We start from the raw sequence: 26,013 nt of genomic DNA, 5'->3' as shown, positions 1-26,013 counted from the left end.
GTCTATTGCAATTATAAATTAAGTTACATAAACAGCTTTTAACAGTTAATACTCAGAAGTAACAYGCATAGCTATACTAAGGGTGGAAGAGGCAGGGAGTAAGGAGAAGGAAAGGAGCTTATCTGAAATAGCGCTTAAATATATATATAGGAAAATACCTTGGAAATACTCCAAGGGCTACAATTAATTCATAAATATTATGTGTTTTATTACTCTTCATGATACATTGTATAAACAGATCAAGTGGAAACTCTGTGCAACTGGACAGAAATTTACGTACTTAGTTTAAAAAAAAAAAAAGTGATGTATTACAGCATTTTTGAGCAATGAACAYTTCTGAAGACCTACAGCATGTATTAAGGGCCAATTTCAGCCTGACCATCCATGCCAGAACTCTCTGCCATCCCATCSTACCTCGATAGAGCAAATAACCAGTCTACGCGGGCACTCTTCTTGCCTGCTGCCCTTCCTGGGCCCTCAGGGCTCCGCAGCGACTCCGCTCCTCCGCTCTGCTCAAGGGGAGGGAATATGGCTGGGCTGGGAGAGAGGAGGAGGCAGGACCCACCTCGTGCCTCCACACCCCAGCTGGGATTTGGGGCAGACTGGAAAAACGCACCGACAGACATGCAACGCGGCTGAGCAGCACRGACAGGACCCACGGCTCGTAGCAAGGAAGCTGGGACAGCGTACCGCTTCGTGGTTTTATCACACGGAATAACAGTAGTACTCTGGTATTCATATGCAACCCACCACTAGTCACCAATACACTACACATTTCCATCTATCATCTTTCTAAATTAAATCAGACGGTGGATCATGGCTGACTTGTCTGTGTGGTACAGAAACGTGCATCTTCCCCAACCGGGGTTACAGCACTGAGCAAAGTGACAGCTGAACAATCCGGCTGTACTTCCATTAACTTAAACACCCCTTCCAAGATTGCTACTCAGCACAGGGGGGAAAAAATTCCAAATATAGGTACTAAAGTTAGGATCCCCCAAATTTTTCTTCAGCATCTAAATGTTAATAGTTTGGTTTTCCAGAAGCTGGAAGCCCTTAGAAACCTCACAGCCATCAAGATGACCTGCAGCTATCCAGCATACTCAAGTAAGTTAAAATCATTTGATTTATTTAGACACCCAAATACAGATCCCAGAATTCAAGTGTTGCCATCCAGGCTTGAAAATTTTAGCTTCTATTCCCCAAAGCACAGGCAGCAGTAAAGTACTTCACCTGAACAGTACTGAAAAGCTACGACATTTCTGTAAGGGGTATTCTGATAATAAGGCCTACAGTATTTTTAGTCTACAACAAGTGACTAGTTTAATAAACCTAATAGCAACAGCATCTTAAAACTGAAGCAAAAAATTAAGTTTAAAATTTATGATTAGATAACAGAGTCCCTAGCAAGTTCACCACTATGATTAGCATAATCCACACCACCTTTTTCATAAAGCCATCGTAAAGGGAGATGAAAGGCTCTAAAGTCGCGGAAGACTTCCACATCCCAGCAGTCTTTCCAACACTTATTAAGTAATATCAACATCTCGGTTGCATCTGGAAATCTTAAAAACACATATTACAAAAGCACAGCTTCCTCTCTGATGATACGCAAACACTACCACTATCCCCCCTTTAAAGGGATACTACTCTTAAGCTCAGACTGGTTSATTGATTATTAATGGATTGCTTGCATGCTTTGAGTCAACCACATCATTTGCCATAACTCCTTCTACTAAAGACTAATTATCACAAAGATATTCTAGTTGGATCCTGTGAAGCAGAGTAGATGCCTCGATCCATCYACATCAGAGCAGCTGTGTCTGAAAATGTCCCTATACTGTAGYGTCCTGGAACCTGAGTGACCTCAGTTCTAAGCACAAGGAGCCTGAGCAATCTGCAAAAGTGAACAGTAATAAATTATACTCCTTTTCTTGTACCAAAAGAGCTACACAGTAGGTTAAAACTACCTCATACTTAAAAGAAACAGGCTTGAGACTACGGAAAGATTCTTCTTTATATATGAATTTGAGGCGTACCACATGCAAATAAAAGTTGAAGCCAACAAAAGAAACTAAATGCACTGCAGTTCTGGTTCACTTACAGCACATGAACAGAAGAGAGCTAATATTTCATCTTAGTCTTGCACAATTAAAAGCTGTAGAACCGGAAGTCAGAAAGCTCAGGCCCGAGTTGAGAATAGTGTTTTGTTGAACTTCCTCCCACAAAGTACATTAAGAAAAACAACAAACACACAGAGTAAAAACACGACTTCCATATAAACCATGATGGTGATTACACAGAGCAATAGATCAGCTTACTGATATATGAAAGGGAGAAATACTCGCCAAGCAAAACTTGTATAGCTTCCAAACTAGATTTCCAAGTGTGCTGAATTAATTGTTTAATAGTTGCAACTTGAACTACAGTCACCCTAAAGATTTTGGTCAGATTTRTTGCAAGATCTATCTTCAAACATGCAGCATGTCCAAGTAACCCTGATCAATCATGCTCAAAAAGGAAATTTCAAGGTAAGTGTAAATCAGAAGCGTGAATGCTGATTAGTAAGAGCATAATTCTCTCAACCACTTTCTTCAGGACAGGCCCCAGCGGTGAAATTCCGCATTACTGGAGAAAYGCCGTTATGAGAGCCCACAGATTAGGAAATTAAACTAAGATTTAAGTAGATCAAGACAAGCCTCAGCAGAACCATCGTAATTTCCTTTCACCTGATGGAGAAGGACCTAGAGTCTGGCAGGCAAGATGCAATGTTTTTTTGCATAAGTGGTATCCAGACTTCCTAGAAAGCCTGACTTTTCTCTCCTCCTTCCAGAAGGCTGCAACATGTAGGTAAAAATCCTGATTTCCACAGCTCAGATCTAAGTTCCAATGATGCATTAAACATCTCTTAACGACTGAAGCACAGCAAATTGCAGGATGAATACCCCTACTCCGTTTAGGCAATTTTAAGAGAGTAGCATAGCCCMTGGCCTCTTTAACCTTTTAAATTGAAAAGGAAAGTTTAATTTCCAGTTACTAACAGGTAAGCAAAGACCCATAACCTAGTTACAATGATTTTTGTAAYGACTACATAGCTAAAGCAATTACAAATGACATATGCTGTATAACAAGAAGTATTTTAAAGATGTTGTTTGAGTATCTAACGTYTCTTCCTTAATAAGCTGGCAGAATTCTGGAATTCAGTTAATCATCTCATAGTTACACATTTCRCCACACAAAAGAGATCTGATCTCTGTGTTAGAACTTTTAGAAAATTGGCCCCAAGTTTAACAGCCAGTTAGCAGTGTCCATATGCTGAAGACTGAAAATGGGGAAACATTAAGCAAAAGCTGCAGCTTTGTTTGAGAAGCTAGCAAACAATAATTCTCCTATTTAAAGGAGTTTCTATTAAAAAAAAAMCAAAAAACAAAGAAGTCGCATTAGTAAGGCAGCTTCACATACTGTTAACTTTTGCCATTAAGGCCAAATTAGATACCTTTTCCTCCAAAGAAAAAGAATAAAATAAAAAATATATATATTTTATATATACACACACACACACATTTCAAGTCATTGCACCCCATGGGACAGAGCCCTCAGTTCTCCATCACACTGCCAGAGCTCAGTATACAGATTTATCCACCAACATACCAACCAACACTGAGAACAAATACAGCGCATTCCTAACTGACTCATATACAAGAGCATCCAATATCGATGCTTTCTCAACTTTGCAACGCAGAAAGCTAATAAAATATGGATCAAGTTTCACAGCTCCCCTGAACATGGACAGATTTCTCTTCTTCTCAGAAGCAGCAGCAGCCCACTGATCATCCTCTTAGGACCAAAGAAAACGTTGCCATCCCTCAGCAGCACAGCCAACATAACCRTAAGGGTCTGCATTAGCCCCAGGGCTCAAAGCGCTAAGCGGGAGCGGTGTAGCGGGAATGCTCCGAAGGCCAAGGGAGGGAACCYGCAGCAGAGGCCCACAGTCAGCGGTGCCTGGCTGCTGTTTGCCCTTCTTCAAGGAAGGGCAGGTTTAAGTAGCATAGACTGAGTTTACAAGTTCAACCACCTAGGCAACTCTGCTGCCCCTGCAAGCATCCTACTCACTGCTGTGAGTTTTACAGGCTGCTATAAGCCAGGGAAAGTACAAAAAAGTTAGCCAATAGCYTCCTAACCTTAGCTTGTCACACATTTTCCAGTCAGCCACACTAAAGATCCTCARTAGCTGTTGGCAAGAAGGGTATGGATGGACAAAGCACTGCGTTTCCCCTTTGCCATGAATCCTGCCCAGCTAACAGCCAGCATGTGTATTTTATCACTGTTCAGAGCTCCATTTTGAGGAAACAAGTGCAAGAAGGTAAYATCCATTTCCTCCTTTTGTTCTTCACACTAAAAATAATAGGTAGCAAATTTGATTTCCTTAGCTGCTATTCACATTAGCTTGTGTATTATCTACCTACGTAAACTATTTGGGTACAGMATGCATGATCAAGTGCCCTGCTGTGCAACTCCCTTCCCCCAGGCTTTTTCAAATTATTGCTTTTCAAATTAATAATCATCTCTTGAAGGTGCAGGAGGCTACTTCACRCAAGCCTCCGAACAACTTCACCTTGACTAGGGAAAGATCAGGGAGAGTCACGCCCAGACGTGTGCTTTTTCTAACTTCTCTGTAATGACTGTCACATCAGAAGAACCCAATGGAGTTCGCTCTCGTTCCCTCTCRCACACACACTCCTTTTACCAGTTCCAGAGACTATCAACAGGTTCCACTTTAAGCAGGCAGATAATCATTCAAAACCCCAGATGAGGTCATCAATCTGTTCTTGTGGTGGAGGGAAAGAGAGTGAAAYCAAAGTTTCATATCCCCCTGTGAGGAATCTGGGGAGAAAAAAAAGCAGGAGACCCTGAAGCGCTGGCCAGATGCCAAGGAGAAGTTTGGAGTGTTTGTACTGTGCATCAACCATTTGAAAACAAAGCCAGAGAACTTAGAAGTTCGACATTTAAATGCCAAACCCACATTGTTTGAAGCAGTGAGGAGGATGTCCAAACCATTCGAGGCAAATATTCAGCAAAACTTTCAACACTGTTTTTAGTTAGAGTATCAGTAACTGCATAAATGGAGAAATTTAAGCAAAGCTTTTTTTGTATTCTGTAATTAGAGAAACAAGTCCACATTATCTACATTTAAAACTGCTGAGCTCTATGCAAAATTTCTTTAGGTTGCTTTGAAAGTGTATAAAGCTGCATATCGCTGGTTATTAATCCAATGGTGGTTTTTTTCATTAGCATATACATTAATYACTTAAAAATATCCCCATGACATTTGTAGTTAGCAATTTTATAATCTGTAGCAACATTACTTACCACTACAAAAAGAAACCAATACAATTGTTTCTCACATGCATGGACTCTGAAGCTCTCTCTTCCCCAGCAAGCACAGGAAAAATAGTTTTTCAACAGTACTGCTTCAGATAAGCAAGGCAAAAAGACAGCACAGGACACACATGCAAATCAAAAACCCAAAACATATCCCTAAATTATTAACTTAAAGGACAAACAGTGCTTAAAAGGTACCTGGCTAGAATTTCAGCTGTTTCCATTTTCTTACCCTGACGTTCTGAAAGTCCACAAAGGGGAAAAATATCCTATTGTATATAAACTCCTTAAGCAATAAGACATGACAGAGCATGAATTATGATCTCTTAATTTAGGACTGGCTTGTCAGGCATGAAGCTGACAGCAAAGTGTTCTTACCACATCTAGGAATAAATGCATACCATAATTCCTGCACTGGAATGTCTTACTGAAATTATACCATTATTTTTTAAAGTATTTATATTATAAAAGTGATGAGACACATTCTGAGTACCTAATTATCCTGCACCACCAGCACTGCCTGGAAAGCTTATTAATCAATTAGATTTTAGACTAAAGCTAAATACACATAGTACACCTCTTAAAAGAATATCTGAGCCATAAATGAGTTTAGTTTATTCCAGAGATTATCAACTGCTACCTCTTTTTCTCTCAACATCTCAATCGTAACAAGCTAAAACAAAAAATAGGCAAACAACTGCGCAGGGGATCACACTTCAGCAGTCTGCAGACCACCACTCATATCAGGCCTCCTTCACCCCRCAGCAGTTCAGTCTATTAATGGAAATTACTTGTTCATTTCTGTTTACAAGGGTTCTCTTTCACAAAGCACGGTCGCCTCATTCACCCACCATCCCCCCCATAGCTGCCCTTAAAAATACCTTCCTCCTACTAGCTATTCTCAGAGAGATTCTTTTCCAGGGTTTCAAAACAGCAGAACGTTCCAACACGCAGGCAGTCCCTCCAGAAATCAACAGCACTATTGTATTTAAGGGGTATTTAAGAGTATTAAAAGTTAACCACGCTCTTAAGTGCTATGTGGAGTCAGAGCCAGAAAAATCACACATTATTATATAACGCTCAGTAARCATCAGAATATTCTCAGCAGCTACACAAGTGTTTTATACATTAATACAGAAGACAGTTTAAAAAGGAAAAAAAAATAGTCAAAACAGCAAAAGAACCACAAGTGTTCCTAAACTCAGATGTTAGGGCCATAAGGGATCACAGCAAGTATCTAGTCTGACATTCTTTCACAGCACAGACAAGAAGATTTCTTGGGTTTGATGGATTCAGATTTTGTTTTGTTTTAATTATTAAATGCTGTGGTTTAAACTGCCTGCTTTCAATAGTTCGTATTTTCTTTAAAGTCTCTTTTTCTACGGTTTAGTTTGTTTCTTGTCAAACTCACCCCTCAAATACAATGGAACTTTGAACCATACTTAGTAGCTCAGCTAGAGCAACTAATGAGCGTTACGTAAGATGTCTCTCCATGTGTTATAGAACAATCTGTTCCAAAAGTTACCAAAAATAGCAATTCTCTAAACACTGGTGTGACGCAATATTTAACTAGATAATACACTAGCAGCTGAATTTATCCATTACTCCTAAAAAGTTTTCAGATACTGTTATTACGTTTGCAGCCTTACCTAGACTGGTAGGTTTTATCAGCTCATCCAACAAGTCATAAAAAGGTAATTTCTGAAGTTTTATGTCGGGATGGACAGGGTGGAGCGCAGATGTAAGGTGGGGGAGTTCCAGTTCATGTTTAGGTCCCAGAAGTGAAACGGGAAGCAACGGTGATGTTGCGGGGTGGCCATCGTAGCTGAGCTGTGGAATGGTAGACGGAGACAAAGTTGCTGGCATGGAACTTGAGTGTACGCTGGGGATAGATAAGTCTGCAGGTGTCATGATTTTCTGAGGGAACCTTCGCCTATAGAGTTCTTTGATTTTCATTTGTACAGCGGGACTGCAGCCAGCCTTTAACAAATGCAGTGCTTTTGTGAGAAGTTCGTGTTTTCGTCCGTGCTTGTTCCTCCCCGCGTAACCCAGAAGTACTTGCAGTTCAGAAACTCTAAGGCTCATAACCATTTGCTTAAAAGAAACAAAACAAAAAATTAGTATTCAAGTTACATCATCTTAAACACTAACATCAGAATGTAGCTTAATCCTGGTAAGCATACAATTTTTAAAGGCATACCATTACTGCTCTTCTCCCACTAATTATCTGAAATATAACACAAAACAGGACTTGTTCATAGATAGATATATTGACTTAGAAAGTCTAATCAGCAGTTTTTTAAAGGAATTTCTTTTGCAATAGGTAATTGAGGACAGCAATACTGGGGTAAAAATTTGAGATGAGGACAAGTTGCCAGTACAAGACATAATGCTTTTAATGCAACAATGTTCTAATCACTGCTCTACTAACATCTACAAAGTTAACAAGTTTTTTGACTTCCAGCTAGAGGAATAAAAAGTTACACATTGACAATATCCAAGTCTCCAGTACTTGCGCTTAAAAGCCGTGGCAGCCCTTCACGCTGGCACCCTACTTCACTTTCAAGTCTGTCTCTCACTCTTTGCCATGCAGTGTAACTAATCTGCACAGGTTCAAAGGAAGGCAGAGAAATGACTGATGTTAAAAACACTTAGAAAAATTATAATTTGATTTTTTTTGCAACCCCATATGATCATTACTGGGTTAAAGGAAACTTCAGATTCGATCTCCAACACAAAATTAAGCAATTTCCTTACTTATCCTCCTTCTCCTCTCACTTCTCAGCTGCTTGTTCTGTTGCGGATGGGGGAGCTGGGCTTTGCCTTCCATTAATTACCATGTGTTTTACACAGTCTCTTACTGTCTCCCAGTACAGCCTAATGAATCAAACTCCAAGACATCTAGACTGTTTCACTTCTTGAGGAACTGAGAAAAAAACTACGCAAAGCAGAGAAACCAGCAATCGTCTGTGTGCACTAAGTACTTCCCCGCTGGTCACAGCCTACAAACCTAGTGTCTTTTTTAAAACTTCTTGCAGTGCTTGACAGCGACTTTTTTGGCTTAACAAGGCCTGGGATATCAGCTGAAGTGATCCTTCTGTAGAATTTTGGATTCCCAAGGAGTCACAGAAAAATAACATGCCTCCTACCCACCACAACTGGCTATCTGGGACTTCTGTATGAAACCATTTAAAAATCCTGAATATTCTGTAGTCAATTCCAAAACAAATTCAACATAATATTTGCAGTGTATATTTGGGACAAACATTACTAATTAGGCCTATCGAGGTTCTGCGACTTCCCAACTACTGAAAGCAGTCTAAAGATTACTGTTTTCTGTTTGTTGAATAACCAAACCAGCACTTGCATTTGCAGAAATAATCTTTTAAAAAGAGTGCAGATGCTCTCCAGTTCTCCAAACTGTTTGAGATATTCATACACATATATTATCCAATTTATTTTACCATTAATTCTAAAACCTACAGTGGTAATATTGGAAAGTATACTACCCCTGCGTTAGCAAAAACAAGCATAAGCTCCTATTGATTCCTCAAACCTTCAGCACCTGCAGGAGATCTTGTACAAAGGGGTATCCGCAAAAGGCACTTCCCTACACTGAAATAGATCAAGTTATTAAAGAAACCCTCAAACTATATGATTCGTGTATTTAATGAAGGATGCACCCAGATCATTTTAACCAAATTTGCCACAAAATTTCTGCTCTGTTGAATGAGCCACATGAATAGAACTGAATAACCTTGCGGCAAATTTTAGATACATGTTGTTGCAGAATACCACAAACACTTCAGATATAACACAATTTTGCTGACATTTTTTCTCCGAGTACCCTGCGAGCCTACTTCACACTTTCAGCTACAGGATTGTCACGGACCTACTAACTAGAACAGATGAGGTATTTCATAAGGCAAGGAGATATCTTAAAAGAATAAGTAAGGAGTTTCAGTTACTTTCTGAAGTGTTGACAGCTGAAAAGGAAAGTGAAACAAATAGATTTGAAACATGGAACAGCACTGTTTATAATGCTTTACAAACATTTCTTCAACAGAACGCGTAGTTACAGCTGAAGGGCTTAATGTCTGCTCCCATCCCCATTAAAAGTCTCTTCCTCAACAGCCAAAGTCTCAGAGCTTCCCTGTGCTCGTATAGGCCCAGCTTCCCGAAAACACAAATGAGCGAGAAATAAATGAGCTAACTGGGAAACTCCTGCTATAGGTTGGATGTTTTCCATTCTGAAGTTACAGGCAAGCTAGAAATAAGTATACAGAAAACTGGGTCCATTGTGTAGCCAGACTTGGGAACCAAAATAAAATTCCTCAGATTTTTCCCCCACTCTGAAAAATTCCTTAAAAGGAAGAACAAGAAAAATTTTATTTGCAACATTACGGGCACTGATACATCAATTAAAAATGCAGTCCTGAAAAAAAACGCTATAAAGTTCTGCTGTTTTATTACAGTCTCATATTTTACTGACAAACCTTTCTTAAACACGTGAAAACAGGCAATGCCTTAACCCCCCCCACCACATGTGCGCGCGCGCACACACACACACACACACACACACCCCTATAGGGTTTTGCCAGTACGGCACGTCAGTCAGCGGCGCAGGGAAGTAAGATCCTGACAGACAGCCATGCTGGCAAAAGTCTCTCGCGTCGCTGCAATCTGAACATGAAAATTCTTCTCCCCTCCTCCAACATAGTTGTGTTTTATTTGAGGACACAACACAGCTATACCCGCAGCAGGGCAACTGCCAGCACAAGCACTGTCCATGCAAGAGCCCTTGGCCCACGCTACACTGGAATCCTAATCTTAGAACAGGCCACGTAATTGCAGCAGGGAAAGAAAGCCAGTGCTGTTAAACACACAAAGTAAAAAGGGGGAAAAAAATTCTTAAATTCTTTTCAATCACACCTCACCTCATCACAGTTCAAAYGCTCTCCTGGCTTAGCTACACCAGCAAAGCTGAAGGCAAAGACACAAGAAGCACTTTGCACGAGGAAAGCTGGCTGCTTTTCTTCCTGCTGGCCGGAGCAGTAAGATCATCACTGACATCAGTGCGACTGCACCTACAGCAAGCTACAAAAGCCACCGCTGAGAGTCAGTCTCTGAGCGACAGCAAAACAGCCGTAATGGTCCTCAGCAAAGAACCACCCCGACCGCCGGCTGTTTATCAGAACAGGCAAAATATGTTTGCTCTTTTTTTAATGCAAAAGGAAATAAAAAATTAAGGTTAGTTCAAATTATATACAGATACCAAGGACAGACTAAAGGACAGTTTGCAAGCTGCACTTACAGGTTACTAGGTGTTTAGTTATGCTTTCAAGGACCAGGAAACATATGCCCCTGCAAACATCACTGCAGCGTTCAAGATATTGAAGTTATCTAGCTAAGAAAAGGTTAAACTACTTGTCAGTCAAATAATTTTGGTGTGAGAAACAGGCTGTGATTGCAAGGCTCTTTCAGAAGCAACAAATGCCAGTATCTTTGTTTGGAGGATGATTTGCATTTTGGTATGTCATGCCATGTAGGTAACATCTAAAAAAATCAAAGAGAGGGCAAGAACAGTAGAAAAACTGCTCAAAGAGTAAAAACAAGCTTTACAGAAACTTGACTTTTCATAGTTTACTAGAGGATTTCTTTTCACTCACTGTAAACACCATCACAGAGTTGAGAAGGTATCTTTAATCTATAAACACACATCCGACATTTCCTGCTCGACAACACGACGCAAACACGTGTTTCTCGACAAAAGTTACGCTGCTCCTGAGGACTGTGTGTCTCATTACACACGCCTCCCCGCCAACCCCCGCCCCTCACCCAGGGCTCGTGACCACAGCTCACCCTTCGCTAAGCCCACGGCCCACTTTGCTGCCTGATGACAGGTCACCTAATTGCGCCCAGCAGGCAGGAGGGCCACCGAGGCCTTCCAAGAGGCCACGTTAATCTTCACACAACCCAAACCTGCGTCACTTCCCGCCCTGCCGCGTTGCGTCAGCCCAACCATGCGGTCCAGCTCGTGCCGCAGCCACGTGAGCAGGCGCATCCCCATTTTTTCATTGGGGAAACAACTCCAGACAAGCCAGCTGGAAACACAGATACTTCCTTTGTCCACCTACTTCAGATAACCAATAAGGAGAAAAAAAGCTTAAAGCTGTAAAAGCATCTAGGAGCCATATCCAAGAGGGCCCTCTTGGTTAAGGCATCACCCACCTACTTTTTTCCTGTGACTATCAATAGGAAAAGATGTTCTACCTACAGGTCTTTCAATAAAATGGCTTTTTCTTTAAGTAAAAATGATGTTTTACCTAAATATCAGATATAAAAATTGTGTCAGCCCCCAAAACAAAAAATAGTATCTAGTTACACTTGAGATGAGGAAGAACAAGAGGTTTGTCTAYGACTTCCGCAACAGGACCACGAAACAGAAAGCATCATGCAACATCAGTGCCCATTTCACAGCTCTTGGCACACCAAGGTCTCTCAATAAACAAGCCTGTCAGGTTGGAGAGCTGCGTCCATGCCACACAACAGAATTATTTTGCTCTGTAAAGGCTACTTAGGCATTCAGAGTAACCACTTTACCAGGAACCTGACATGCGAGAGAAAAAAAATGTCACACAGCAGTCAATGTTAACAGTCATTTACTTTGATTCCCTCTGCACAGAAAATAGCCCACACCTACTTTTAAAGAATTATTTTCCACACAAGCCAAGACATTCCACCAACAGAGGCAAGATGCCCAGGCCCAGGCAGCTTCCCGGCTAAGGAAATTCAGCCATTAGCACAGGCTAATAGGTGACACCAAAGAGGACTGCACTCATGAACTGGACCTTTTCCCACTGATCTGTGAAGGCTGGTAGTTAAGTTTAAAAATAAATAAAATCTAAGTGTTAGTCCTTATAGATAAGAAACTCTATTGATAATCCTGTGTAGCTGGTCTAACTGGCATGATTCAGAAAAATATAGCTAAAACAGCTAGATTCAGGCAGAGAACACTATTTCTAGACTGGAAAATAGGGGACGGCTAAAAAACTGGCTTGAAGTGTAGGAGGACAAGCTGCAAGTCCCATTGCCTCAAAAAGGATCAAATACAGGTTATCTGCCGAGATCCAGAACCAAAAATGGCGAGCCTTCACTTTCTTCTTTTTTTGAAGGGAGGGACAGTAGCTTTACCTGGGAGGTAAAAAAATCAGACAACAGTCAGTAATTTTTTTTTTTTTTTTAAACAAATTGAGGCAGTGTCCATAGGGCAGCATGATGGATAATACTGCAAAATTGGTCACAAACACCAGCATCACAAGATACTGACTTCAAAGCATCAGTGGCAACATTAATAGTCCCAAAAGGTAGATGAATGCTTTCTAGAAAGGGTATTTCTACATCTCCGGTAATCAGCCAAAGAATCTATCTAGAGAATTTAACAAGTTATTTCCGGATGCTTATGGTAACTAGAAGCTGCGAATAAGCTCCAAAACACATTCACAACATTTGCCAGAACAACAAGAAGCATTTGGCTAGGTACCACACCACACTGTGCCTAAAGCTATACAGCAGGTCCTCCATAATTCTCTAACCATTAACACAGAAGGGGGGAGGGGGGGAGAAGAAGAAAAAAATCCACCTCAAACACTAGTTAGAAAGTGGGAGAAGAGAGGAAAAAGGAAAAGAAGAAGATGCTAAATAGGGATATCAAATGGAGGGTCACCTGTTTAAAACCAGGAATTTAAGGCACCAACAGTAAATTTCTTCTGTTACTAGAAACCCAGTGATTAGCAACAGTTTATTAATAGTCTCTGAAATAACGAGCCGTTATTAAGGAAAAGAGCAAGGACTGCAATAAGGAATTTCCAAAGGCAAAGTGTAAGGAAAAGCYGTACCTTCCGACTGCACTGCTGTGCGGCTTCGCACGCTTCACCCAGGAGCCCCCGTCCTGGCGTTCTGCACAGCACCTTCGGCCCCGGCATCCAGAGGGACCAGGCTCTAACTGCTCCTTACATTAACCACTTGGACACATCTACCACTGGCAAAGTTCAAAAACTGTTTTCAAGGAAAACGAAAATGGAAACTGTCCCCTTATAAAACAAGCAACAAATTACTAATCCAGGAATCCCACAATGCACTTCTATAATAGGGTTAAAAAAGAAAAAAAAGAAAAAAAAAAGAAATCTTCAGAATTGTTCTTTGTTTCTAATAAAAGCCACAAGGAAGCATTAGATTAGTATGGAAATGGTCCTGAATTCATCTCAGTATACCTCCACCATCCAGCTGCAAAAATACAAGAGTTTTACTGAAAGTTCTTGCATGCTATGAACAGCCTCTTTAAACCATGATATAAATCTTCTTGAGAAGAAAGCTATACACAAGCTGCAGCTGAAAAATCTGTTCACCTCTCCAGAGTTACACAGACTAAACTGTTGGAATCCTAGACACGCTTAAGATTTGTGAAAACAGGAGATCATGAAGGTAAAAATATTCCCCTTTCTTATGAAGCCACTTTCCCTAGTCCTAAATTCTATCTGCAAGACTTATACAAGGAAGCTATCAAGGCTAAACCATAAAAATTGAAATCAGTCTACTGAAAATGTGCACGAGGGAGTAAAACAACCAATTCATGGAAGCTCAAGTCCCTCTGTGACAGGTTGTAACTTCCTGCATTTGTCTAATGCAGCCAGAACACTAAAAGGTTGAAGTTACAGTAATTCAATATGGAAGGGAGGCAAAAGCACAGAAGAATAGTAATAAATATGCAACATACAATAACCTTTAAGGAGGCTATTGGTTTTCACAATAAAAAACTCAGATCTCTTCTACTGTGATATGTACAATGTTTTGGCAGGCAGGGCGGCAYTAAAAAAAACAGGTACAAGCTAGTAGCAGGTACAAACACTATTTGCCTTTTATTACAAACGTAAGGAGATAGAATATTTCTTAACCAAAGCAACTCTGTATTTACACAGTATATTTGTGCTCATAAAGAACACTTCACAATCATATCACCAAATCTATGCATTCATCTAGCTGGCAATAAAAATAGATATTAATCAATTAAAAAAATCATCAACTAAATGATTTCCATATACTGTATATGTCAAAAATAGCCTGCATTGACCTATTGTTAGTACCTTCTGTATATATGGGCTTCTTAAGGTCAAACACTATGTTCACCATTTTCACCGGCTAACATACTTCTTCCCATGCTAGCAAACAAAGTACACTTCAAAGCTTAAGAAGTCAGGTGTTATTTACTTTATCRTGTTCACAAATGTTATGTTTCCGTGCTAATGGTACAGTCGCATATCTTTTAACATTATGATCCTTGAACCAATCTACCCAAATTATGGAGCTCTGTTTCAAGCAGCTTCTAACGCTACTTAATAGGAATCTCTGTCAGTGAAAAGACCACCTAAAAATTGTAGTATTTCATTCTAAAAGGATGTGGTCAAGAGGTCCTACAATTTGCTACTGCCATCCTTCTGCATAACAGCTCACAAGATAACTTCCTGCATATCATAACCAGTTAACTCTTCACTGAATTTCACTGATCAGCCAGTACAAACAAGGACATTTTTCTTACGTGCTATCGGCAAACACTGCTTGCTTATATCTGTTGTGCTGGCTGCAGAAAAAAACTTGATTGCTCTCAGATTTGGTAAGTTTGGTCAGAGCAATACTGCTTCATACATGAACGCTAAAAAACCTCAGCTTTTCCCTCCAGCCCACAGTCCACAGAGGCCTCCATCTAATCCAGTATCAAGGATGTTATTAAATTCTTTAGAGATGCCTGCTGCTTACTGGAGACAAGAAAACCCACAATGTTGAAAGTCAAAATTCAATATTCACTGGAGGAGGAAAAAAAAAAAAGTCACTGAAGAGCGAAACAATATTGCAGAAGAAAACAGTAAGGCAGATCTTCCCCCACTGAACTGCCTGAGCAGCAGGCACTACAAGTTCAGAGTTTTTAATATTGTCTCCATGTGTTAAAAGTTGTTTTATGGTTTTTACAGACGCCTGTGGTATGTGCTATGGCATTATAAATGTGGATACTGATAGCTTTGACACATATACCCTGGCAAATTAGCACGCGTGATTAAGGCTTTTAGTTACCACCGCCAGACCTCCTTTCCTGGAGGTTATTGCCTCTGTAACAGAGAATCAGCACCCTGGGACTGCCCTATCCCAGAAACGCCAGCTCAGCCCTTGAACACTTACATCGCTGATATATATATTTTTTGGGGGGTGGTGAGGGGGGATGTTTTGTTTCGTTTTTTCAAATTCCACAGATTGCAAACCAGAGCAGCTGAGGTACCAAACCACAACCTGCCCTGCCTTCCCCCTCCGGGAGCGGAGGCGTGGGATGGAGAGCCGGGGCAGGAACTTGTGACAACCGCTACAGCCAGGTTGCTGCAGGAAGCGTGCCAGCGACTTCAGTCGGTTCCAAGTTGTACTTGATTTAAAGTAAGTCACATTTTATCTCAATCCGTAACAAAAGTTTCATCGTTCTCCAGAGATTTTATTCACTAGGTGAACTATATTATTTCTTTCGGTATTAAATAAGGTTGCTGACACAGTAGCAATCTTTATTTCAGCTCTTGGAGACTCAAATTTTTTTTAGCTGCACTCAAACTTAATTGCCCCTTGTGTATTTAGCTATACAGACGGGAATTATTTTTTACACAGCTATCCACTAGCATAATTTTCATGACAAGTAATTGCAAAAATACTAATTTAGACAATCTCTGGACACAAAACAATGTGCCTCTGTAAAGACAAATAGCTTATACTAGTAAGGCTAGTAATGAAGACAATTATTTTCAGCTATTTGGGAGAGGGTCATTGTCACACAAATTTACTTTTTATTAAGAATGTTCTTATCCTTAACTAAGCCTTTCAACTAGCTGACAGAAGAGCTTAATTCCTACGCAATAGGCTTCAGCGTAGCCTAAGCAAGCCACAAACAGCTGTGCAAAGAACTCACTAAATACAGTATGTCTTATTACGATCTCTCTAATGTAGAATATAAAAAGTCTACATCAATATAATCAAAATACTGAATGCTGTATAAGTTACTATATTAGTTTGAAAGATTGTCCCTTACTATAAAGAAGAAAAAAAATTAAAACCAAGACATCTCAACTTCGGGAAGCCATACAGGAGGACATAAACATGCATTTTTCTCCCCAGGTGATTTTAAGCTTTATGAAAAGAAAAAATGGATATGCCTCATGTGCAATTAAAACACAAAAAACAATGCTTACATAAACATTTTGACTGATTTGAAACTTACAGACAGTTCTTTTAGCCATAATTTTTCAGCAGAATACTAGAGAATTAAGCTCTGGTTACTCTCCAAATATCTAAAGTATCTGTTTGAAGCAAAGTAGCTTTTAGAAGTCAAATTTAAAGGAAAGCTGGAGCAGAACTTCTGCTGGAGGAGAATGCACCTGGAATTCAATGAATGTGCCCACACCGCAACAAGGATAAAGAGAAGGTTTCCATGAGAAGCTTAAAGAACGTCTTAATCGCAAGACATATAGCAATTTAAAGATTATTCCTATACTCAGTTTTGGTGGTTGCCTGTAACAGCAAGTTAAATCTCTACTATATTAACAGATATTATTTCTTYGTATTTGTTAGCCAACTTAAGCATCATTTGATTTAAAAAAATTATTGCCATAATATGATGCACGTTTTCCTCAAAGGTTTAAAAAACAAACACAAAAACCCAACCCCCTCCCCACCTTTTTACTTCTGTACATTAGAGAACTGCAAAGTGATCTATTCTCTGCATGCCACAAGTTATCATCAAGTGCTGAAGAGTTTACACATCTGCCCTTTGCAAATTAACAAACTTTTGCTATTTACTTAGCTTTAAATGAGATAACACTTTAGGGCACAAAATTATACAAAAAAATCACAGCACTTTTAGGTAACATGCAGACTTTTTTTTCCTTGTCCTGTTTTCCTAGGAAGCAATACAGGAGACAGACCATGTTATCATTGACTGCTACTAATATCTAAAAAAGTTTTAATTAACTATTCATTCACATTAAATTCAAATACTGATTTGTAAAGTACGGAACAGCAGGTTTAAGCCAGTGTATAATTAATTCTCCTTTCTCTTAAAAGTAACCAATTGCTGTGTTAATGCCCCAAGAGCAGGAAAACCAGAAAAGAAAAAGTGAAATATCTGTTCACAACTCTCTTGCAAAAAACAAACAAACAAAAAACTAACCCCGAAACAACAACAAAAAAACTTAGCAAAGCAGAATGTGACAAAACTAGTCTCTCTAAACTTTAAAGCAACCCTTCCCACAAAGTTTCATTCTGAAAGAAGAATTCCCGGGCTCTGTTCATTCCAGCACACAGTGCAAAGGAGCGATTCTGCCATGGCAGGCTCCACTGCGCAAGGAGCATCCACGCACGGGGTTAAGGAGAGTAACAGCCATAACTGCCTGCACAGGCAAGGCCATAGCTGCCCAAGCCTTTGCACAGTGCACCACTTATCATATCACCTTGTCCCTGCACCGTCTCATAAGATGCCAGAGGACATCTTGTACCGCTTTTATCTGTAACCACATGACCATAGAAAAGACTGGAACAAAGGTTTAAAAAAACACCTAGAACAACAACTGAGGTGGAAGGAAAGGGGGAAGAGGAAAGAAGGAAGGGAGAGAGATGAACAGAAAGATTAAGAGATTGGGCAAAACATGGGCATGGGAAGTGCTCAGTAATTTACCATGAAAAGATTTCCCTTTCCCAAGCCAGAAATGAAACCCAAATGAAATAAATCTGCTGACAACAAATACTTATGAAATACACTGGCCAAATACCCTGTTCCCTTCTAACACTTGTCCACTGAGACTAATAATTTATTACTATTAACAATTAGCCTTAATTGTCATGGCAGAAATACACGATGGAGCCAAAAGTTCCCACTGTGTCAATAAGCTGAAAACAAATATTCCATCAAGCAATCACACTGACATCCATATAGCCTTTTTTAAAAAGCTAGTCACTGCATAACTTCTTTATTTTAAAAAGTTTCCATTACAATCCTCAAATTTTCTTATAAGAAGTGCATAAGGAAGCCAAAGTACATCTTTTTTTTTTTTAAATAGTCATAAAGCAGTAAGCCATCAAGATGAATTAGAAGCTTGAACAATACCAATAATTTTTCCTTTTATATTACCATCCCTCAGAGTATCAGGTAAGGTGCACCATACAAATGAAATATCATCTCACCAGTTCTGTGAAGACTGAATAACAGCATGAAATTGAGGGAAGCCTCAAGTTTCACACATCAACCTTCTCATAGCACAGATTAGCATCAAGTTCCCCTCTGTTCTTGAAAGAAGGAATGATTTCAAGCATTTTCCAGTAAAGCTCTAAAATCATTCCTTTAATACAGTTTCCCATAAGTCCTCATATGGTATGGAGACCAGCAAATGTTTTCTCCATTCAAGTCTTCCTCTTCTTTCAAGGCGAGACACCCATTTTCTTGCCTTTCCTCTACTAATTTCTGAAACAAAGCCATTTTTAATGAAGCAGGGGAGATGGTCCAAGTTCTTTTCATTCTGCTTGGTTAGCCCTAGCCCTTCCTAGAAAAAAAATAGACCTGGATGTTTGCTGGAGACCAAAACAGGCCTAACAGTCTTTTCTCTGTTCTTTAACGATTAAGTATTTTCTTGTTTAAGCATCACCAGTTATCTGGGAGCCACTCCTCCGCTTTCCATGTTTTATCTACCAATAACGTAGTGGCCATAACAACCTGAGGATGTAAGAGACAAGGTCTTAAGGACAGTAATACTTTTTATTACCTTTAGAGAAAGAACTTGCACATCTGAAACTTTTTTCAACCATACGAGTTAGTCAAGGGAGAATTATTATCCTTTTGTATTTTATAGAAGCATCTGCACATGAACAGACTCCAACACCAGCCTAAAAGCAAGGCCAAGAGACAGCATTCCCACGTTTACATGTCTTCTAGCCCACGACCAACTTCAGCAGCTTAGGAGATAACTGCTTATGAAATCCAAAGTTACTAAACACAAAGTAGTAAGACCTGGAGGAAAGCCTGTATTTCTAATGTGTTTTACTGTGTCGCTGATACATCAGTTCAGGATAAAAACCTCAGGCATCACTACAGGCAGCTCTTCATGCAGCTATAGTCAAATAAATGGATTTGCAGATAACTAGTAGGCTGGATAACAGAGTATATTTCAGAACTGAAGGAGGAATCAAAGATGGGAATCAAGAACTATGAGCAAGATGTAGAATGTATCTCATCCTTTGGACATTCCAAAAAGAAAAAAATTCAAAATACATACTGTAAACCTCAGAAACATGGGCAGAGGTGGAGATGCGGGCATAAATCTGGGAATGGTTCATCAGTGCCATATGACTAGCCATGTCTATATCACAGGAACACATAGGGTTACATATGCAACTAGATCTGAAAGCCACCTAGTAAAATCACTCTCTCTCTCATCTATCCTAACTCATTTTATCTCTCAACAAGGCATCTGAAATACAGAGAAGCCACATAAATAGCAAAGCACTAGCAAGAAAGCTATGCTTGAACCACATGTGGCCTTCTAATAATTCAAGAGAAGTTGATTTTTCAGACTCTGAAGAGCTTATTGTCTGTCAGAGAGAGCACAGGGGGGAACGCTAATTATAGGTATGACCTCTGTTTATAYGGATTAACGTACACCAAAACCTAATTTATTCCTAACTGAACAGACACATTAAAAATGCAATTACTTATTACATGCAACAATATGACATAGAATTCACATTTATATCAGATATTTAGACAGACTGATTTTAAAGCACCAAAATACATTTATTAATACAGAAGAAGAATCAGCAGCTGGGTACAAAATCCTCATTCTTAGGTCTCTTGTCCAAAAATCAGGTGAAAATGCTTGCAGTCAGAAGCCTGTCTTCTGTTTCAAAATCTTACTGTGCTGCTACTCACTCTAGTTCCCACTGAGAAGGATTCAGGATCCTAGGTCAGTCAAGTTAATGAGACATTGATGACTTCTTTGGCTGCTATTCACAACACTAGAACCAAGATTGTTAAGAATCACACTGATTTCATTCCAAGTATCAGGGCAGCTTGGAAAAGAGAGCAGTGGGCAGCATCAGCGCCAAACGCTGAATGCATATCCTGGGAAAGACATTAAAAAGAGGCATGGGGACAAAGAAAGAGAAAGCAGGAAGCTAAGTTTTTCATATCGCCCACAATGATTGGTTTCTGCTTCCCACTATGTAAAAACAAAAGATGATGATGGAATAATAGGAGAGGAAGCTGACCTTCCTGCTTTTCTTCAGTATTCAAAGGAGGATAAAGACAACAGTCTCAAATGACACCAGCCAGCAGAGGCAGACAGAGAAGGTACCCATTATGCGAGGCCGAGAATCAGGACAAAACAGTTCCTGAACTCCCACTCCTACCTCACTCCCTCAGAATTTAGGCCAGCCTGTCCTCCCACTTCCCAATGTTGCCTACACCGGAAAAATTAACTGCCTTGTGTTACCTGCAGGCCCAAAAGACAAGCGCTCAGTGCTTAAGAACCCATGAGTTAGCAACGCTTAATCCCAGGACAAAACATTCAACCATGTGTTAGAAAGCTAATAATACGTTCCCTGTGCAATATTTCCCTGGCCCATGGATAGCATAGACAAGGCCTAAGGAAACGGTTCTTTCAAAGTCACGCTGGCACACCGTAACGAGACACACTAAGGAAGCTTGCTCAGTGGGAAGAGGCATATTTAATTTCCCAGTCCCATCAGCCTGCCACTCTGTCCCCCTCCCCCGCCACCCCATACTTCAAGCCCTACATTTATCTTATAATCCCAGTAAGACTGAATTCAATTAATCCATTCACCCAAGAACCCCTGCCCTGCATGGAAACAAACCACTTGATGGAATCAAGATTTTATAGGCCAAATTGCAGCCACACCTATGATTCAAAATACATTAAAACCATTGCAAGTAAACCACAAAAAAGATACTGCATTTAACTTGGCTTTAGTCACAAGAACAACGAAAATCGAAAGAGTTGCCTAAGAAAACTCTGACAGAAAAAAGTTATAACTTTCTACGGAAATGTTGACCAAGYAAAAAAAGCAGAAAGGGTGTAATGTTTCTGCAGTAAGCATTGCACACACCAACACTCCCTTAGTTTCCTTGCACCATGGTAAGCCCCTCTGGATTCCCACCCCGCTCAGAGGGCAGAAGGGAGGATGCAGTTTCATTCACTGCTCCTTTTCATCTTTACTGACCAAACTATTGCCCCACCTCATTAACCGCACTCATCCAAATCCCACTCTGAATAGGAATTTGCATATATACAAGCCTTTTGTCGCTCATTAATGTCATCTGAATGACTCTCACGTGTTCATGGATTTATCTTCTGCCTATCCCTTTTTACATATAAGGGCCAACAGCATAAAAAAAAAATTATTAGGCTCTTGCAACGAGGGGATTCGTTTCCTAGGTTTCAGTCCAGCATTTTAGAAGTCAAGTGTCCTCTCCCTTTTGTCTCTTGGTATGTTCACAAGAGAACACACAGCTTCTACTTCCACTGACTGAGGCAAGGATGCTGTAAGCATCAAACTACTTCCCAGCCTTGCTCAGCTTCTATACCAAAGCAAAGGACAGTCTAGTATAGGGGGAAAAAATAAAGATACCAATACACCAATCATGCACAGGCCCAAGGAACGAAGCAGCCAATGCAGTTAATCACTTTTACTAAGCAATGTGAATGTACTCTGAAACACAAAGGCACATTAAAAAAACCACACACACACACAAAAAAACTTTTTCTAGTTAACTGAACATAGGAAACAAGTTTCAGTACATTGCTGCTTCCCCTTAAAACAGCTTGGCACTACCTCAGAGTTCTAAATATGTTTAAAAACAACAGAATAGTATAGGTCTAGGGAAACTATGAAATCCAGTCTGCACACACAAACTGGTTATTCTGAAAATATTAATAAATATCAAAAAAAGGCCAGATATCCTTAACTTGCTGCTCAGTTAAAGTTCTCCTGTTACCAACATGTCTGAGCTGCTGGAAGATCAAGCAGTAGAGGAAGGTCACSGCTGGAGTTCTACAGGGACCTGTGCTGAGACACGTAGCTTTACCTATCCATTAATGACCTCAAAAGGGACGCAAGCAGTGGGGTGACAAAGTTTGCTGATGATATGACAAGGTTGTAAAGATGAGAGCAGGCTGAAGAATTGCAGAAGGACCTCATCACACTGAGTGACAGAGCAATTCGATATACATAAATGTAAAGTGATGCCTATGGGCAAAGACAGACCTAGCTCCACATACAAAATGATGGGCTCTGGGATGACCTTTACCACTCCAGAGCAAGCTCTTGGTCCAAGATAAACAGACACATGAAAACATCAGCTCAGTAACAGTCAAACACACAAATCAGTGTTAGAAATTAAAGGAAAAGGAACAGAAAACAAATGAGAAATCATTATATGCTGTATAAATCCCTGGTTCACACAGATCTGGAAGAACGGGTGATTTTGGTCATCTCATCTTACAAAGAGATGCATGAGATAGAGAGGTTCACAGAAGGATGACAGAAATACAGCGTGACTTCCCTGTTAAACAACGGCAACAGCTAGGACACTTCAGCCTAGAAAATAGAGAATTTGGGGAAGGATAAAACAGCAATCTATAAAACCACGAACAGCATAAAGAGAGCAGATAGGGATCAACTGTTCATTGTTTCTTCTCACAAAAATACAGCAATCATCATGTGAAGCTGGTAGGAGTCAGCTAGGTTCAAAACAAAACAAGGAGGGTCATCATGCAGCAAACAGCAGAACAACAGAAATCCCTATGAAAATATTGTGAACAAAAGAAGTTTATATAGGCTCAAGTGGACTCTGGACAAGCACTCGAAAAAGAGATTTATTATGGTTTGTCTGGCTATTAGCCCCTATCAGATTCAGGGGACCCTTCAGGGGACTGAGCTGAAAATAGCTGGAGACTGGGAGAGTATCATGAGGAGGTGTTAGTATTTCTCATGCTTGTCCTGTTTTTACTCTTCCCTGTGCACTTACTTCTGGGAGCTGTCGGAGACAATACTGGGCTAATGGACTCTTGGCCAGAACCAGTATAGCTACTCTTGTATTCTTAAGCTTCACTTTATAATACGCATTGTTTATTTTTTTGCCATTTCCTCAAAAACCCAAGTGATTTTGCCAAGAGCGCTAATAAAAGCACTGTTTCGCAACTGAGAGTGTCAAATTTTAACAACAAAGAGGTAAAAGTGAAAATTAAAACCCTAATGAAAAAAGTGGGTGTGCACCCTTTGGAAAAATATTATCTAAAATACTTATAATTCAAACTGACAACAGTTCTGTTATTAGATTTAAAAAATTTGAAGCCCTGCCATCAAGTGGCCTCAGCAGATTCACCGATGAGATACTGCTAAATCAACATGGGACCTAAGAACAGAACAGTTTTGTTTCTGTATCACTGCTGAAGTTTCTACTATTTTGAATTTGGTGCAATATGTTTATAGGTGCACTAGTAACTCCATAGATAGTTTGAGCAAAGCTGTTTCTTAACAGAGTTTTCAATACACTGAAAATCTACRCAAATACTTGGACCGTTTTGAAGATTCTTATTTTCCACCAGGGAAACAAAATACAACATCTGCACAAAAGTGAGATCATTTTGTCAAGGGAGTCTCAAGAAACAGTAATGGGAATGAATCTATTTGAAAACATTCTCATCCACACAACATTTTACAATATGCTCTTGCGTCTCAGATTATGAGAGTATTACCCCTACTGGATTTGGCCTCTGCTTATCTGTATTAAAGAAAAGGGGGGCAGCGGAATTGAGCACACGCAAGAGAGTGTGAGAGCTGCACCTATGCTAAATTGCCAAGTAAAACTAGGTTCACTACTTCTGTTTCCATCCTACACTCTATTTTACATGCTAACTAATTATGTTTTCTGTTGAAAAGCTGAACAGAGTGGCCTTGTCAAGTCCAGATCCCACCAAAGAAGGCAGGAAGAACATCTTGCAGAAGATTATAAATGAGAGTAAGCAAGAAATTGCAGCTCTGAATGATTCTCAACTGACTGTCCCACCTTAAAGAACAGTAAGTGTCTTCACGTGGCTGGACAGTGAAACTAAGCTATCTACTTACATAGCAAACAGGCTGGGATGCTATTCTTTCTCCGAGATACTTTCTCAGGAGGAAGCTATCCAGTGTCACGTGCCAGAGAACAAGGCTGGAGGAACCCTGCTACACTCAGACCACAAACATGTAGAAGGACCGAGACTGGACTGAAAAAATGGAGTGAATCTCAGACTAACAGTTATTTTGCAAAGATACACATAGCTGATTTTAATCCCAGAAGCAACTAGGGATAAATTCTTTTGCTATACTCTGTCTTTTGGCTCAGCTGCCAAACTGATCCCCTTTGTGAGCCTCTTTAAGACCAGAGTAACAACATCAAGCAAATGCAGTTTGAAGAGGGCCTCGGACAAAGCTTGGTGGACCTAACACATCCTATTTCAAACCACACCCCATGAAAATGTTACAGATGCAACCCTTTGCGTCTTACAGCTGCTAAAAATGAATTATACAGCACAGGAAGGTAAGGCCACAATACCGGCCAGAGCTTGAGTACGTACCTTGTGGCAGAATCATTCTGAATACAACCCTTCATGTACAATTCTGGTGTAGCTAGAGCATTCTGGAATTTTGCACTTAGTGATCTCTTTAGAAGAGAACTTATTTTGTCTCCTAGCGTAAGCCTAGTCTAATAACTTAGAAAATGAGTCCTCTAACCTCAACTCTGCCCAAAGATTATGCCTCAATTCCTGCCCAACGTGGACTTCTGGGAACATTTATTATGTACATTTGCACACTCAAAAAGGCTGTGGCCACAAAAGATGCATCTTGAGAAAGTGAAGGCAGTGCTGTAAAGGAGCAGTAGCGAGGCTGAGCTCAGTTTTCAGGCTGCTTTACAACCATATATTTAACGGTGGGGAGAGGAAGAGGAGGGGAGCTTGGTATACCAATACTCAAGAGAGGAATACTACAAAAACCCCTAGTGAAGAGATGCCTGGGTGCTTCCTGTCATCCCATTCTCATCTCCCCTTAGAAGGCAAGCTGCTTTTGAAGTCTTAACTCTTTGAAGCAAATCTCACCTCTTTCAGAAGTACTAGTGGACAATCTCAGGTTTTAGCTTTTCACATTTCTGAGGTCGCTGAGGATTTTATAACACATCTTCATTAGGTTGTACAGTCTCCATTCTTGGAGGTTTTCAAGACCAGACTAGAAAAAGCCCTGAATAACCAGGTCTAACCTCATAGCTGACCATGCTTTGAGCAGGAGGTTGGACTAGAGACTTCCTGAGGTCCTGTCCAACCAAAATTATCCTATGATCTATGGTCAGGCTCAAGGGAGCAACTAGGTGTCAAACTGAACAAAACACCATGAAAAGCTAGTGGGAGAGGCCTACTAAACTCTTGATAAGAAGAATTTGGCATGACAGATCAGATCTCTGCTGCAAACCGGAAAATAGCATTCCAAGTATATACTACGAACATG

At 40.1% G+C, this 26,013-nt stretch overlaps 1 protein-coding gene across 6 annotated transcripts in view; it reads right to left on the bottom strand.

Moving 5' to 3' along the window:
• The window catches only part of PIAS1 (protein inhibitor of activated STAT 1), a 60,356-nt gene that overhangs the window by 27,096 nt on the left and 7,247 nt on the right, over window positions 1–26,013 (bottom strand). For all 6 annotated transcript variants that reach the window (XR_003252632.1, XM_026060752.1, XM_026060753.1 and 3 more), the window contains exon 2: window positions 7,032–7,476. Coding sequence is in view for 5 of the 6 variants with exons in the window: in XM_026060752.1 (XP_025916537.1) it covers window positions 7,032–7,476 (445 nt within the window). In the remaining variant the exon portion in view is untranslated. The remainder of the gene's footprint in view (window positions 1–7,031; window positions 7,477–26,013) is intronic.

This window comes from Apteryx rowi, unplaced genomic scaffold, assembly GCF_003343035.1.
Source record: "Apteryx rowi isolate R43461 unplaced genomic scaffold, aptRow1 scaffold_170, whole genome shotgun sequence".
Taxonomy (NCBI): Eukaryota; Metazoa; Chordata; class Aves; order Apterygiformes; family Apterygidae; genus Apteryx; species Apteryx rowi.
The sequence above is the reverse complement of the archived record's forward strand: the minus strand, read 5'-3'. Positions and strand labels throughout refer to the sequence as shown.